The sequence below is a fragment of the Raphanus sativus genome, chromosome 5, assembly GCF_000801105.2.
Source record: "Raphanus sativus cultivar WK10039 chromosome 5, ASM80110v3, whole genome shotgun sequence".
Classification (NCBI taxonomy): Eukaryota; Viridiplantae; Streptophyta; class Magnoliopsida; order Brassicales; family Brassicaceae; genus Raphanus; species Raphanus sativus.
The window spans coordinates 39,022,388-39,039,250 of NC_079515.1; the positions used below are offsets into that span (position 1 = coordinate 39,022,388).

The 16,863-nt window shown below is 34.0% G+C and overlaps 2 protein-coding genes, 1 long non-coding RNA gene and 2 other non-coding genes across 5 annotated transcripts; 2 read left to right on the forward strand and 3 right to left on the reverse strand.

Annotated features, from left to right (window-relative positions):
* Positions 1-3,997: 3,997 nt before the first annotated feature.
* On the reverse strand, positions 3,998-4,830 carry LOC108859689 (transcription factor bHLH150-like). Its single transcript, XM_018633597.2, has one exon. The coding sequence runs from the start codon at positions 4,665-4,667 to the stop codon at positions 4,119-4,121; it is 549 nt and encodes a 182-aa protein (XP_018489099.1). The 5' UTR covers positions 4,668-4,830; the 3' UTR covers positions 3,998-4,118.
* Positions 4,831-10,061: 5,231 nt separating this feature from the next.
* LOC108860649 (uncharacterized) lies at positions 10,062-12,628 on the forward strand. Its single transcript, XM_018634512.2, has 5 exons — positions 10,062-10,208; positions 10,836-11,372; positions 11,474-11,583; positions 11,666-11,937; positions 12,077-12,628. The coding sequence occupies exons 1-5, from the start codon at positions 10,155-10,157 to the stop codon at positions 12,499-12,501; spliced, it is 1,398 nt and encodes a 465-aa protein (XP_018490014.1). The 5' UTR covers positions 10,062-10,154; the 3' UTR covers positions 12,502-12,628.
* A 239-nt stretch (positions 12,629-12,867) lies between these two features.
* LOC130512373 (uncharacterized) lies at positions 12,868-14,162 on the reverse strand. The gene is made up of 3 exons (XR_008945885.1): positions 13,414-14,162; positions 13,237-13,310; positions 12,868-13,161 (listed from the first exon to the last, which is right to left on the reverse strand). It is a non-coding gene; the product is annotated as an uncharacterized LOC130512373 (long non-coding RNA).
* Positions 12,931-13,002, forward strand: TRNAP-CGG (transfer RNA proline (anticodon CGG)). The gene has a single exon. It is a non-coding gene; the product is annotated as a tRNA-Pro (tRNA).
* Positions 13,949-14,110, reverse strand: LOC130495284 (U1 spliceosomal RNA). Its single transcript, XR_008934556.1, has one exon. It is a non-coding gene; the product is annotated as a U1 spliceosomal RNA (small nuclear RNA).
* Positions 14,163-16,863: the final 2,701 nt, after the last annotated feature.

Consider the following 16,863-nt stretch of genomic DNA (forward strand, 5'->3'; position numbering starts at 1 on the left):
AATGCTAGCTGGTTTTAACCTAAAGAATCAAGATTTAAGCTACTTCATTTTGCATAAATTTAATGTGCCATTAAATTTTTTTTTCCCTCTGAACTGATGATTTCATTGAACGTTAGAACACAACAAGTTTTGATACAGATGCTGGAAAATATCACAGAAACTCCAGAAACAAAAGCCCAAAGAAAGGCAGCTAAAACCCACACCGGAGCGACTTTTGACTACAACACACAGAACGAAATTTAGGGTAGGAGCTGCAAATAAAACATAACCAACAAGAACGAGTTACACAGAGGTAAAGGACAATCCAGCACAGCCAATGTTCCCATACGTAATAGATAGCAGTGATCTGGATATATCGCAGCTACTTTTGGCCCGCCGTACGATACCTTCCACTTCTAAAACCAAAGACACAGAGTCTTCTCACCCCGGATCTATCGCTGCCGTCTATGGCCTGCCCAACGATACCATCCCAACTAGGAACCTAGTACCAAGACTTCACAACCCGACAAGATTGAGCGCTTCACGCTCCACATAACTCTCGGATATGGCTGGAACGCACTTACGTCCCCTTTACACCTAGATAGAAGTCTACCAAAACCCAACAATCACACAAGCCTCGTCAGTCACGCGGCTCCTATTCAAAATGCAATCCGCACCAACCCGAACCGACGAGAGAACACTGCTATTACCACAAAGGAGAAGGAGACTACACCCAGAGTCCAAACTCTGTCTCGCCATCGAACCAGGGTCATGACAGAGACAGCCCACCCACATCCTAAACCAACAAGGCTCAAACGAACTACCGAGCCGACAGGAAACACAAAGATAATTCATCACCATCGGTCTCCAATGAAACAGGAAAAGAAGATTAAGAGCACGAAAGAGAGGTTAAGAGATCCAAATCAGCGGCCCAAAATTACTACAGTACCAAAACGACCAAACCCTAGGTTAAAAACCCAGATCTGAAATCGAAGGTGACCAGAGCTCCAAATCACAACCTTGCCGTACTAGATCCGAACCAAAACTCCAAATCGACTCCGAAGACACCAAGAGATATCTCCGGCGCTCAAATCTTTCCACTCCTCCTCACCTTAAATCACGATTGAGATAACCCTTACCGAGAAGAAACTACACACATCAAACAAGAGAACTTTAGAACTATATTCTCCTCTCACAGCGCCGTGGAGGCCGCCGGAGAGGATGAAACCCCCGACTTTTTCCTTTTTTTTTTGTATCGTCTCTCTGTTTTTTTTTTCACCACTAAATTTTTATTTGTATAATTGGTCCTTTTTTATTGTTAACTTTTTTAGAAAAAGGAGTCAAACTCCTATTGATAAAGTTGATAAAGCTAAATTGACTAAAGTGTACTAATTCTCTTATAATTTTATAGCTTTTACAGATGTCCAATAATTAGTTCATAAATGTCATAAAAACTGTCTGCTAGTATAAAATAAGAGAACCTAGTTTAACAACCAACATCCATAAATATAATGGTATTTTTCCAGCCAATGTATATAGTTTGTATAATTGTGTTTTTAGCTATAATCTAAGAACCGAATAATATTATATAATAACTAAAATGGATGGGACATTTTGAAAAATTTGGACAAAGCTGGTGAAGGTGGGGTCGGTAAGAAAACGACAAAGTAGGAGTAGTTTGGCTGTTTTCTGTTTACTATTACATACATGAATACGCATATATAATGGATATGCCAAAGAGTTTACAGGCTGAACCGGGACCATGTGTCGAACGTGTCGGAGACGCAAAGAAAATTAAATTTTCAAAATTTCAGCGTCTTTACAGGAATGGAAAACTTATCTGCCCGTCAGCAGACCACCGAAAGTAACATGTTTGAATTGGGCTTGGTAGTGGGCCTTGTGAAACAATGTTTAAATCCAATGATCAGGCCGAAAGTATGAACCTCTGGCAAAAAACTCATCCAGTAGTAAAGCCCAGCCCCAGCATGAGAGGCAGTCCAACATAGTGAGACAAACAGGTTGGGTTAGGAAACCTAGAGCTGACACTATCAAGGCTTGGTGCCTTGATCGAGTCACTATGTTGAACACTAGAGCTACCATTAACCTGGTCATTTCGTCACTTGTGAACACTGAATCCGCGGGTTTTGGAGGCACTACAAAGTCATGACTAGTATTTGGAAAAAAAAATCCCAATAAAAGTGATGACACTAAATAATAATGACCATTGGATTATAAGTGAGCAATTCTGACTGTAGAGAATCTGTTATATTGTCTAAGTTGAAAAAGATCGACTCTAAACTCCAAAAGGCAGCCGTCATTGGTTTGGTCGGCAGCGTCTGAGGTCCAATGTAATGTGTTAAACAAAAAGACAAATACTAGATCATGTCCACAAGTTCTGACGGGTCGATCTGTAATTGTCAACGCGTATACACTGAGAAATGAGAACGCCACTTAATTTGCCGATGCTATAAGAAAATGACCACTCCATAACGTAAGAGCCATTTTGGTAATTGATATATGAAGAATGTGTGATACTAAATATGGCAACATTTCAAGGAGTTTCCTGAGTTTTGCGGTTACCAAATATAAATAAAAGTTTTTTTTTTATAATCGAGAATAGAATAAACTTTTTGGACCCGAATTGATATTTAGCAATCTATTTTTTTGACCTAAAAGCTGCATGCCTAGCACTCACCGAGACATAAATCAACAAAAATATGCAAACAAGTACTTTGGCTTTTAGCGTTTTGAATGAGACTTGGCTTGAGTTGCATGTATCGTAGCATCTCGGATTAGAACCTGGCTAATCCCTATTTAGAATGTTATGGAAGCACGACAATAGTTATAAAAAAGGTGTATAAAGTGGTGGGTGGTCCTTGAGCCTTGAAGGAATCAAAGAAGACATCTCACACTTGACCCCAATTATCATGCCACCTTCTCTCTCACGTCTCCATCCATTTTCGTTGTCGTCTCTTTTTTTTCTTGAGGTTTTACTCTTCGAACGTGTCACCTCTTTAATGGCAAAATCTCTCATCTTTCAGTTGTTTTTGTAATCTCGATATTCCCTGTTTTAATACTTTTTTTATTGCAGCAATTTTAAATTATTTAAGATGGTTTAACGTCAATTATTTTGGTTCAAACAGAAAGTCGTCAACATTAACCTAATCATGTTCTTTCAAAGTATATATAAAATATTGTAGTTCAGTTATATAATCAAGACTTAAATAATCTTCTCCCGTCGGCTGATGTTAAGACAGTAAGCCGATTAGCTTTGGTCTTTACATAGATCGTGTATATATAGTCAGAAAAGAACGTAATCCGGATATGATAAATGCACTCAATTAGTTTCACAAAGTCGTTTAGATGTAGGACATACGAAAGTTTTTTTTTAACTCTATAATCATTTTCATTTTATATTAAAAGTCGTTCAAAAAAATAAATAATTTTATATGAATATTATTTCCTCACATGAAAATAAAATCTATTCGAGAAGAAACAACATTCAGATAAAGAGGTCTCACATGCGACGCACTCTGAACAAAAGAGTCGGACCGTAGGGTCTGCATGCACATGCATCTGGTAAATATTTAAAACTTTATTTAAATTTTCGTTTTTTTTGGCATATTGCTTAAATTCATGACAAAAAAGAGGCATATTGCTTAGAATATCAAATTATATCTTCTTACAAATATATTGAAATTTGTGCTGGGTGGAAGCCACTGATTTTGTAAATTCCGATTTAGAAGTAGGACATATGAATTAGATACACATTATTTGTCCTTGCACATAAATATTCATATCCTCTTTTTTTGTCCTTAGACATAAATATTCATATCCTCTAATGTGGATTATTGTAAGGTTAGCATTGAGACAAATGGTTGTATTTGAAAGTTAAATATCTGATATTAAGTTTCCTACTAATATTTAAGACACTATGATATCCAGATAGATTAATATTTACAACTCAAACTTATGAAATGACATCAAAACACTTCGACCAACAAAAAACACTCAATACTATCGTCCAACTCTTGATAATTTTTTATATTTTTCATGGCAAACAATTGATGATTAAAAACATTAGGATCATAAATTCGTAAAAGAAATTAATAAAAACAAATATTACAGACATTGGTTGGCTATAAGGCAGAACGGAGTTTATCAGACGACTGAAACTCAGACAAAATCTTCGATATGGCTGTCATGGCTCGGACTTGCATTTCCAACGCCGCAATATAATCCTCCGTCTCGTCCAAAAGCTCCGATAACGCCGTTCTCCGGCATCCGGGCACCAACCCACCTAGAACTCTGACCCGACTTCCTACTGCCGACAACTTCATCCTCCCTCCGTCTCCTCTTACCTCCGACGACGGCTTTGTGTTCTTGCGCCGGTGCAGGCTCGTCCTGACTCGACTCACCAAAATGGCTCGACTCCACCGAGTGGCACCTCGAGCCGTTGCCGCTAGCATTTTGTCGGCCGTGTCCCGGACCGTTGTGCTCCGCCGCGAACGCCGGAGAGCGTTGTAGAGTTTAAAGGAATAAACCTTCTGCGTCACCGTGGCTCTCCATCTCCGACTAAGATGGCTCCCCGGAGCTTCTGAACTTCTTCTTGATCGACGAAGCCTTTGCCCGCTTTGAGCCCTTAGCAACGTCGAAGGATTGGTTCCACTTCCTTGGTCAGAAGACATTCACAAGAACTCTAAATAACACTAGCTGAACGGTTTTGTCTTCTCTTTTTTTGGCTCTCTCAGAAATTCTTCAAGAAATGTGGTTTTATGAAAGAAGAGCTCTTTCTTATTTTGATAGTTCAGAGTAATTGAAGGAATCTCTATATATAAACATATGAGAGAGGCCGTTATTAATGAAACTATTTCCTATATTTTATTTGTTTATATTTGGTCTTTTTCGAATTCAATACCATAATGTATATATTTTTCTTGATAATAGACATCTAAATTCACATTAGGCACTGATGATTGACCAGGTACTACAAAAATCAGTTTAATTCCAATACTAAAATTAATGCACTTTTTAGGTTTGAAACGTAACTAAATGAACAAAAATATCTTCTTCTTATTTTCAGCTCGACGGAGAACAAAAATTTCTCTTTAATGTGATATTTTGATAGATATTTTACACAAATGCTGAAATTTTGGCTTTTTTACATACCCTATTTATGATGGTGAGCAGCGTAAATTTTAGGTTATGACGTGGTTTTGTTTGATTTGTAGATTTTTAGTATTAAAAATAGCAAAATTGACGATGGTGTAATAATGTCGAGGGAAATGATTGGTGGCAATATAACCAATAGATAGAACCGCATAGCTATAAAACAAAATTTAACATAAAGAAACAAAAAAAAAACTAATGAGTTTTAAAGAGTGAACAATAAATTTTAAAAAAGAACATGCAAGGAGAAGATGCATGTGATGGTGTTTTCTTTCACCACCATTGCTCAGTATTATGGCTAATTATCATCCACCCCAATTTCTGCTCACAATTTCTCTATTTAAATTTGATATTTTTTTCCAAGTTTTGGTGCTTTGTGAAACATATAACATGTTCTTTATACGTTTCCTCTTTTTGGAAAATAATAATTTGATTATGTTAATTATTCGGAAATAACATTTATTGTTCACTCTTTAAAACTCATTAGCTTTTTTTTTTGGAAAATGTTAATTTTAGGTTTTGGATTACAATTGTCAATCGATATAATAGTAGAAAGACAAAAATGTAGTATATCTGCCGACTAAAAATAAACATTGTTTTTTCTTAAAATGTATATTTAACCTCCGAGTATGAAGAAATGATTAGTATTACGTCAGTTTTCTTGCGTCAGACACGCTTTGCTATCCGCTTCTTAATTTTTTTTCCTCTTGGTTCGTTTATTGTTCCCAAATCAAATGATTAGTTGTTGTCTTTATTGATTATGTCATCCCCATTCAAGAAAATGATATTAATAATGAAGCTTATAAAATCTGTTGTTACAAAAGTGGAGATGTTAAAATCATATTCAAGCCATTATCGTGTTGCCGTTTGATAAGGTAGCTCTTGTTACTATATGGAATTGGGCTTTCAGAGTTTGCGTTCAAAATAATTGTCTATTGTTCATTGGCAGCTTTGAAGGAGATGCCACACGGCCCACACAGGCGACCCATCCAATGCGTTGTTGGAGGTTATGGATCCAGAGCATGAATGCAACTTTCTAGACCACTTTCTCAATTTTATTATTGACTTATCCAAGGTTTCTACTCTTTTGCCATGACGGTTTTTTTTAATCTTTGCAGTTTTGGGTTTGATGTAACTTCTCAAGTTGTTTGTACTCTTGTCAGGTTGATGTGAGAGATGCAGCTCTTCATTCGTTTCAGTGATTGAAAATTACCACATAGAAGCTGGAGTTAGAAAGCTCCACAAGTTCCAATTGCTTGTAGTTTCCTTTTTTCCTTTATTGATTATTAACATTCACATTTCAACAAAAAAATTAAATACCTGAAGGTAAATTGCTACGAAGTCTCAAACTATATACAGAGTTCCCAGGGTCTAAAACTACTTGTCCCATTTAACAGCTGCCCTTAGACTAGCACGCCAAGGGGCATGTGCATGCAGTATGGGTTAATGTTAGTTACACTGAAGATATACTAAATCTTTGGCCAAGACCGAAGGTTAAAAGAATGAAATTGGCTGATATTATGAAGATACTCTGGATCAGCAACTGGAGTTTCAATAATCTATTTTCAAGTGGAGAAATCAACCTTGTTTGCTTGGCTTTTACGATGGGGGTTTGTGATAATCTTTGAGATGTGACATCAAATGTAGAAAAGCAAAATCTGGAGCATATTGAAAAGGGGCCAATCAAGATTTTCATATTTTGACTACTTTATATCAAAATCCATCCAAACACACAAAATCTGATAATGAGACAGTCCCACACTATCTTAGGTTCGATCAAGCAATCCTAAAATCTTCATCTTCTTTTTGTAGTTGCAATTCTTAATTCACAAGCTCGACTTTGTAGATATTTAGCTAAGTAACAAAGAATTTATAAGAAAAATACAGAACTAAAGATAGATTAGACAATGTTTTAAAATCCATATGCTGGTTAAAACATTTCAATCTTACTGAGATATTAAAATTTCGACTTTTATAAGACTTTTATAGAGATGAATTTAAAAGTTCACCTCAGGGATGAATGTAAGTATTGTTCCTTATTTTAAGAGAACAAAGAACTATAAATGATAACTCATAGTTTTCTTTTCGCCAATCATACGTGACAATAGTTATTCACATTGCTTGGAGATTAACAGATTTTATCATCACGTATATATAGTATATAGATGTTATATTAAAGGAGATAAACATTCTCTTTATATTTTTGCCGGCAAAAATGCAAATTTACGTTTTTGCATTCTTTTTTTACATTTCGCAATATTTTGTTGATTGGTAAAATATCTGCGGAATCGCGTTTCATACGCCATTCTGCAAATATATCAATCAAAGCCTTTATATGTGAAAATGAGTCATCAAACCATTTTGAGCTGACGAAGGATAGGTAGATATCTTGTGGTACGGTAGAGAATCTGAAGATGCATGAACCACAACCATGGCTCGTAATAAAGAACATAAAGTAATGTTTAACATGAGAGAATCACAATTATTTAATACTCCATAAATAGAAAGCCACTAAAAAGGCAATACGGACCGTACCCTACAAAGATTTCAAGCACACAAACATGCTCCATGCTGACGTCATCGACACATATTTTTCATAATATGATATTATGCATTTATGTGTATCTGTATCAGTATAGCATATACATGTATAAGAAAAAACAACGTGTGAATTTGAGTGTTTTAGTTATAGAGTATATATAAAAAGGTGTGTGTGTCAAAAAAAAAAAGGTGTGTGTCTATTATAAACTTCTACCAACCAATCAAAGTGTGTGAAATGCCTAATAAGCCAAAAATGTGATAGTCTGACGTTGATGGTGGAGGCTTTCGCGCTTTCCTTTTCAAGTCGTGTGGATAACTCATCAGAGATATGTATGCATATTCAATCTAGTGATCATAAATTTTAGTAGGAACCATATATACATGCTAAACGATCAGAGAAAATTCCATAAAAATACCCTAACTAAATTTCGTTAAGCTTTTTAATACCCAAACTTTTTCACTGCCCAGTTTAATACTCCAACTAATTATTTTTCTCATTTTAATACCCAAACTTTTAAACATGTACCCACTTTAATACCCAAAATTTATTTATTTTAATAAAAGTTCTAATAAGTTTCAAACAAAATTTTTTAAAAATATTTAAAATTTACCAAAAAAACTCAAAAAATTATAATTTTTTTTTTAGATTTAGGAAAGAAGGTAGATAAACCATGGAAAATTAGTTTTTAAAAAATAAGTTAATTTTAATGATAAAAATAAATTTCGTTTTCTTATTTCATAAAACAAACTAAATACAGTATTTAAAAATTAGAAATTTTATTACAAAATTTAATATTTTACACTATTTAGTTACTTTTATTTCTCAAATACCAAAAAAAAATTAGAATTTTTTGATTTTTTTGTAAATTTAAAAAAAAAAAAATTTGTTTGAAACTTATTAGAACTTTTATTAAAATAAATAAAGTTTGGGTATTAAAGTGGGTACATGTTTAACATTCTGGGTATTAAAATGAACAAAATAATTAGTTGGAGTATTAAACTGGGTAGTAAAAAAGTTTGGGTATTAAAAAGCTTAACAAAATTTAGTTGAGATATTTTTATGGAATTTTTCCAAACGATTACAACTGGTTATTATAAACGATTTTTTTTGGAACATGTTATTATAAACGATTAGAATCTAATTGTTGCGGTTAAAGGGTCGGCAAAACCTGAAAATATGCTAATGCTTTTTCGGGGTTCAAGTTTTATTTGAAACAAAACTCAAGAGACATGTAATTTATTTAATAGGTCATTAGCACGCAATCCAGCTATCTCATGCATTATTCATAAAACATTCTGAACATTTTTTTTAAAGATTAAATCCGGATCTATTAAAAACACAAATCTAATTTCTGGGTGAGAAATACAACTTCTCATATAGTGAAAACCATTAAACTACCAATAGTTCATATTCTAAACTTGAATAAGACAATTTAGTGATCTTCCGAATAAAAGTTTATATTATAGCGCTAAATATTTTGTAATATTTTTGGCGCTGTCCAGATAAACTGAGAAGATTTATCAAAAAAAAAAGATTAATATGAGCCAAAATAATTCAAACAAAATGTAGTCTTAAGATACGATGATGTTATATTCCAATCGGTGCTTTTTGTTAAGTTTGCAAACTCTAGAGGGTTTGTACATACACCTCCAAAGTTCTATGTATTGATCAATAATTGTTTTATTTCATGTTTAATAGCTCTCTTTGAGACACAAAATCTCATGTGTATCTAAACCTAATGAACTAATTACGTCCTATCATTTCAGATTCTCTGACGTCGCCTTAGAAAATAGTATATTTTAAAGGTGATTTTTAGATTTTAGAATGATTATACAATCACATTAAATCAAATATATAATGATTGGATTATTCTTTTTTCGTGTAAAGGCAAATTATACAAAAAAATAGTTAGAAAAGTTGAAAATCTAAGTGATGCACGCGTGGTGATGGCTATGGCTATTGGTTGCAACTTTGTTAAGATTTAATCATCAATTAAATTATCATTTTTCTCGTTGAAAGATTTAGATGTAACTTTGATGAGTTGTAAACTGGTTAGACAAATAACAGATTAATAATGGTACAAATTTTATATAAACTTTAAACAGTTTTGAACTAATAGGTTAATTTTTTATTTTGTGATATTACGTAAAATATATTTATTTTCTAGATAAACTTGATTTCAAAAAATGTCCAAATTCATATAATTCAAAGTTACTTTAGATAGAGTCAGTTTTCTTTTAAAATTCCCGAGAAAATAGGAAAAAATATTTAGTTCACTTCCGTTTAAATCGGGGTCGAATGTTTAGTACGGAAATGATTTACCAATGTCAGCAGAACTATCGTAAAAGATATATAATTAACAAAAACACAGTATATATATTCCCGCAATATCTGAATCAGCTGTGAGGTAAAGCAACAAAGCCAAAAGCCAAAACAAAACCAGGGTGTTGATATTATTAATTCGATGGACACAAGGCAAGAAGAATCTCAAGGTGACACTAACGGAGTAAGTGAAGAGGTATCTACTTTGCTCTGTTATCTCTCTTTCTATTCATTATTGTACTCTGTTTCCTTATATGTTATATTTCCTACTCTGTTCTTTGTTCTGTCTCGTCTCTTTTCTTTGTGTTTGGTAACGTTTTCAGATAGTTAAGCTTTACACTATTCCAGAGAACAATTAGGATTTAGGTTTCAAGTTGTTGTTATACAAATTGTTCTCTAATCTAGGCTATTGGTTTCAGATATAATTTATATTCATTAACAACAAAACTATTTCTTCTTTGAAGAACACTCCCTTATAATAACTTTGCACTTTGTATCATTAGATATTTGTCTTATTTATATGTGAAATACATAGTTCGATTTCTTATGTTTAGAGGTTGATTGGCAAGTGATTTAGAAGAAATTTTTCCACAATCCAAATTATTTATAAAAATAAAATCTTCCAATCATATGATTTATAAAGATTTTCTAGAACTTTGATTTTATCTTTCCTACTTTTTCATTCTTTTGGTTGTAAAAAAAATCTCCAGTATATATATTTTGACATGATAATTATTTACATTTTAATAATTAAAAATTGCAAACCCACAACCACAATCTTACATCTATTATTTATGATTTAATCTCTAATTTGTTTTTTCAGGTTCTACTTCCACCTCTAAACTTGCTTTTTACACCAACTCCGGAATTGATCGCCTTGATTGAAATCGCACTGCAACGAGACTACTCAAGTCCTCATCAACAAAACGTTCATTACACCACAGAGCACCCAAAGACCTTAATAACACCTTCTCAAACTCCTGTAAATCACGAAACACCAAAGGCTGTGCAACAAGACTACTCAAGTCCTCATCAACAGAACTTTTATTACACCACAGAGCACCCAAGGACCTTAACACCTTCTAAGGCTCCTGCAAATCACGAAAAACCAAAGGCTGTGAATTCTCAAATCTACAAGATCACAATTGGTCGATGGACTCACGTGCGGGTCTACCCAGATGATATCAAGGCGAAGTTCTATTTTGCAAAGAAGAGAATTATCTGGGAGTTTCTAGACGATGTAGAAACAGGAACACAAGTGGAGAGGCTGAAGAGAAAGATTGAGATTCAATGGTCTGATGTCTTGTCTTTCAGAGCAACTTATAATTCAAATGATGGAACCGGAAAACTAGAAGTCGAGGTATTATACAATAATTCTTACATATATATATATCATATGTTAACACATTTTATTGCAAATATCGAGCCTATTTACTGATTGTGAGTTTTTTTTTTGTTCAGTTGGGACAACGTCCAACGTTCTTCATAGAGACTAATCCACAGAGAGGAAAACACACTCAATGGAATATGGATCAAGATTTCACCTTAGATCAGTCTGCCTCTATATACAGGTTTCATTCTTATCTTTGATCCCTCCTACTTTGTTTTGTTTTTATTGAAAGAGTTTCAAAGCCTCACATTTATATATAACAGGAGACATACACTTCATTTTTTTCCTGGAGATTTGAAAAAGACCATGGACAAGCTTGCGTCCGGAGATAGCTTCTGGTCAAAACTGGCCAAAGTCAGTTTCCCAACTCTACAGTCTCCTTATTTCGATTTTGGATTTGGAGACAGAAACGACGGCTCTGGAGACAGCAACAACTATGCTGCCATCACCTTGTCTCACCACGGACACCATCAAACAGTTAGCGTGGACGAAGACGACGACGAAGATAATGACATTCTTTATTACTATCCTCCAGGTACTTAACTTTGAACCTTAGGCAACAAGACTGGTTATGGGCATAGCCAGATTAAACATTCGTATTGGTCCTAATCCAAATCATTTCATATGTTAGTATCTGTATTAAAATAAGTTAAATAACCCATTAATTTTTATAGGATTTGGCCAGTTGCCTGAGCCTGATGGAAACGTAAACTTTAACATACCAACTCAGTTCTGCCCTAATGATGGGAGACAAATGAACTCATTTGTTAAAGACATTCAATTACCTGGGACGCAAGTTATCCAACCATCCTATCAGTTGATCGGGGGAAGGTATGTTAGCGGTCCACAGTTTAGCAATCCGATGATCCAAACGAGAAACGCAATGGAGTTAGGAGGATATCAAGAGTATGCACAAGCATTACGTGAGACACAAGCTGACTACATGAGGTTTCAGATGGACCCGTATCTACAAGACTGGTTAGCTCAAGAAGGAGAGACACAGAGCGTTGAACACATAACTCCTGATGGTAACTTTTGTACCAACAGCATATGTTATTGTGGTCAATGCCTCATCAACAATTGTTATAATACCTACTGATTTTTTGATGACATAAGTATGTATATCACTAAAGGTGTAGCTTTCTCTTTCTCTGCTACATCTTCTCAATAATTCTTGGTTTTTTTTTTTCAAATACCTCTTGGGGTCTTGTATTGCAGTCTTTCAGAAAGTGTGTAACTTGAGAACTGCATTTGATACAAACAAGAACCCAAAATTTTAAAACTGTTATTTGTCTATCATTGATTTATTGTAATGAAGCGGCACTAGGTACGGTTTTTTTCCTATTTATGTGATCCAAGTAGTGTGCTGAGTCCTTAAAAAAAAGCCTCAAACACTACAGAAATAACCGGCCTGTAGGAAGACAGAGATCATTAGCAGATACCATGTGGATTACAGGTTTTTGCTTATGTTTTTTACAGGAATACAGGAACGTATGTTTTTAATCTAACGCTATTAGCTATCAGTCTAGGGTGTTTGGTCTAGTGGTATGATTCTCGCTTCGGGTGCGAGAGGTCCCGAGTTCGATTCTCGGAACACCCCGTTTAAATATTTTTTAATCCCTCCCAACTGTGTCAGAGAGGCGCCCTCCTGTTTTCACATGATGAACTAGAGAAAGAGCACTGTCATATGATGAAGCAGAGGATGACAAGAACAGACGCCACACATAACCATACTTCCATTTCTCTGTGTACGTTCTGCCTGTGGAGATTCACATAACATTTATTCATGAAACGTTGAGAGAGAGAGAGAGCATTAAGAGTTGCGAGCACTAACCTGCTGAATCTCTTTCTTCCCTCTATAGTGATATTTCCTCACTCTTTTTGATCTTTTGCTCATCTGATGCTTAACTGAAATAAAATATGCATATATTACACAATTACAGACCATATACATAAGAGGAACAATAGTTTGTATATTGCAATAGATCTTTTTGATCTTTTTGAGTCATACTATATCATCAAATTCATCATCTTCTGCTATAGATCTGCTTCCGTTGAGATTTATCTCTGTCCGCTCCATCCTGATGAGAATCTATGAATATTCATCATATAGACAAAAGCGCAGCTGCAGACAGAACAAAAATTCTAAAGATGATGAGCTACAGCATCGTAGCAGTCTAGGGTGTTTGGTCTACTGGACTCTCTCTTTTTGTGGTCTCAAGCGTTTCAAATAAGGAGACTGTTTCTTGCGTAGCTCTATAGATAGGTATAGGAGATCAGTAGCAAGAGATCTCTGTTATAAAACACACATATAGTGTAAAAGATCTCTGTTATGATGGTGAAAACGAACGGAGACGCACACGTCAAGTACACCAACCTGCACGTTTTTTCTAAAGTTTGAATCTTGAGGTTCTTGAAGTCGCTCTTAGTTTCATTATCAAATAAGCCACACACTAATGGCACCAGTGTTCTGCTTGAACAACATTTTGCTTCAACTGTAACCCAAACTCTGCTATATGACACATAAGAGTTTCACTGAAACTTTGGTGGGGGCTGCGCGGACGCAAACCCCCGCTGCCACAAATAATGACGTAAGCTCTTCCACTTGGGAAGACTTTAAGCTAAGCGCCCTTCCTCAGTGCAATGGAAGCCACTAGCCTAGGCCACTCGTCTTTTTGATCACGAGTTGACCCCGTCCAGGTAAGTGATTTGCCCATTGTCACGAGTATTATATTTATACTGAGCTTCTGAAGGGTCCTCCTTTTCTCCTAAGCGATGTGGGACTTTTGTTAAGTTTCACACTTTCCGCCGTTCTTAATTTCTTATAATGCACCGCGTGACATTTCAGTGCTCCTTTGATTGAACGACGTGTCGGATGGGCTTAATAGAACGCGGAAGGGCAAGGCCTTTGTTTACTGTTGGCGTTCTCTACTGGGCTGGGTATTTTAGTGGGCCAAAATCAATTCGTAGTACAATGTCATCAATATCCGAATTTTTACCGACTCTTAAATTTTAAAAGTAACTATTGTTAGCTAACCTAGAGCATGAAACAAGAATAACTTTAATATTGTGGGTCGACATGGTGCATGAGTTATGTAATATGTAGGTTTAAAGCAATAATCGGCATGGTTCATGATGTGGATTGCATGTCCAACAAAATAATATATAGAGTATATAATGAAAAGTAAGATTATATTTTCTTGCCCAACGATCAAAATCAAAAGCAATAAGAAAAATGACCTAAAAGTAATATGTTCTTTAGTCCTTTTCTACAGTAAACGTATACACTAGACTTCCACTTCGTTGTACTCAGTTCGTGCATTCAAGTGGAACGCATATGCAGATCTACCTCATATAATATGCGTCTTAGAAAGTTGGAGTGTCAATTTCATTTATTTAATTATTTTAAATCTCTTATTTTCTTTTGGAATAAAGACAATATTTATTAAAATATATATTTGCTGATTAGCAATTTCGTGATATTTTGGAAGTTTATGAGAAAAGTGGAGCCGTCATGTGACCTAAATATATAAATCGCATTAGAGAATAGGATATACATTTTTATATATCATACTGTTGTTAGATATTTATATTACAAGTGAATTGAATTTATGATTAATTATTGTAAAGAAAAAAATATACGTATATATCTAACAACAATATGATATATAAAAAATGTCTATCCTATTCTCTAATGCGATTTATATATTTAAGAAAAAATATACGTATATATCTAGCATCATATATACGTCTCCAGAGAAGAAAACTTTTTGATGAACTTGGATTAATACGATCAATGGGACAGATTATGTGTTATTTCAAAAGACCAAAAATCGATGATTTATACATATAGCTAAACAATTTAAAAAAACTTCTTCATTTTATTGTAACTTAAAGAAAAACTTCTTCATACACATAGAATATTGATATCAATTCGTATTCTAAAGACAAAACTTTACATTAGTTTAATATGACGACATTTTAAACTGTGGTTCCTTTACCAATATTGAAAATTTATAAAAAAATATGTAATAATTTAAGTTAGAAGTATAAACTATTTGAAAACTGGCTATTTGTGTTCCTCCTCTATCATGTGCACTTAAATTGCAGATCACTAACCCAAACAAAAGGTTGTGGTCCATATCTTCAAGATTTGTAATTATAAGTTAAACCTAGAATTTAGAAATGAGCTCTACATAATGAAAGTAGTTTTTTTGCTGTTAGGAGATAGTAAAAGTTAACAAGTGCATAATTCAAATGATTAATGTATTGGCGAAGAGATAAATATGGTAGTGGAATAAGCTTAAGAACCACGTACAGAAGTACATTGACACAAAAGCAAACACTAAACCAACTAAACTATATTGTATGTATATATCTAATCTTGATTTCGCTTATATCATATTCTATCTTCTTATATTTCCAACGTTACTTTTTCTTTTGTTTGCGGTTTACATTTGCATGCTAAGCAATTTGTGTGTTTGTATTAAAAGAAAATAGCTATGTCTAAGATTTGCATTATCCTTATTTTAAACAATGTCAATTACTTTCGTACTGCTCCTATCATTCTTATTATAAGGGACCTAATATCCATAATCTACCAAATGAAAATCCAAAAAAGAAACAGTAATCTCTTGCAAATATATATACTCTGTTAGTTTCTTCAGAACTATATATCTATAGAGGTTATATAAACACGTGTGCCTTCATGTTCGCAAAAGATCCTGAACTACTTAAGGAAACATAGCAAAAGAGGAAACAACGGACAACATCTAAAGAAACCCACTTGAAATCCTAGTCAAGAACAATAGCATCTCAACAAGTGTCTAATCTATTCATGTGATGGTATGTGTTTGGTCTATATATTTACAGAATTATACAAGGGTTGAGAGTCGTAGACTTTATATTATAATTGATAGGGAATGAGTCACAAGCTATATAAATAGCAAATATCGCATATTATTGTTGAAGTTGTCAGACTGCTTACTTTGCTTTATTTATTTTATTCTCGTTTTTGAGTGGTGATCCTATTTCTTTACACATATGACGCATATACAAAATTTAATACTAAAAAGCTTACAAGGACCACGACTATAATAAGTAATTAAACGATGCAGTTGACAACCCTAGCACTACTCTGCCTAATGGATGGAAAGTAGTTTTAAGTGGGATCATTGTAGCTTTTGAAGAAAGCACGTCAAGCCAACGCTACAGTTAGAAGAGAGTAGAAGAAAATATTAAGTTGAATCGACTTATTAAGTTAAAAAACCAGTTAAAATAGATTAATCTGTCTCTTTTATAATACTTATTTTTTTTTAATTTTTGATGCAACACTTTTTAAAAAGAATACGATTCTCTGAAATATTGTTTTTTAAATATCAATTTAAAAATGTTTGAAGAAAGATTAATGAGCTAATTTTGGATTGACCATACTGAATTTGGTGGATCATCTTTTGATATC

Coding starts and splice junctions, on each gene's coding strand:
- LOC108859689 (XM_018633597.2), bottom strand. CDS start 4,667: ATGTCTTCTGACCAAGGAAGTGGAACCAATCCTTCGACGTTGCTAAGG.
- LOC108860649 (XM_018634512.2), top strand. CDS start 10,155: ATGGACACAAGGCAAGAAGAATCTCAAGGTGACACTAACGGAGTAAGT. Junction 11,373..11,473: donor CCGGAAAACTAGAAGTCGAG/GTATTATACAAT, acceptor TTTTTTGTTCAG/TTGGGACAACGTCCAACGTT. Junction 11,584..11,665: donor CAGTCTGCCTCTATATACAG/GTTTCATTCTTA, acceptor TATATATAACAG/GAGACATACACTTCATTTTT.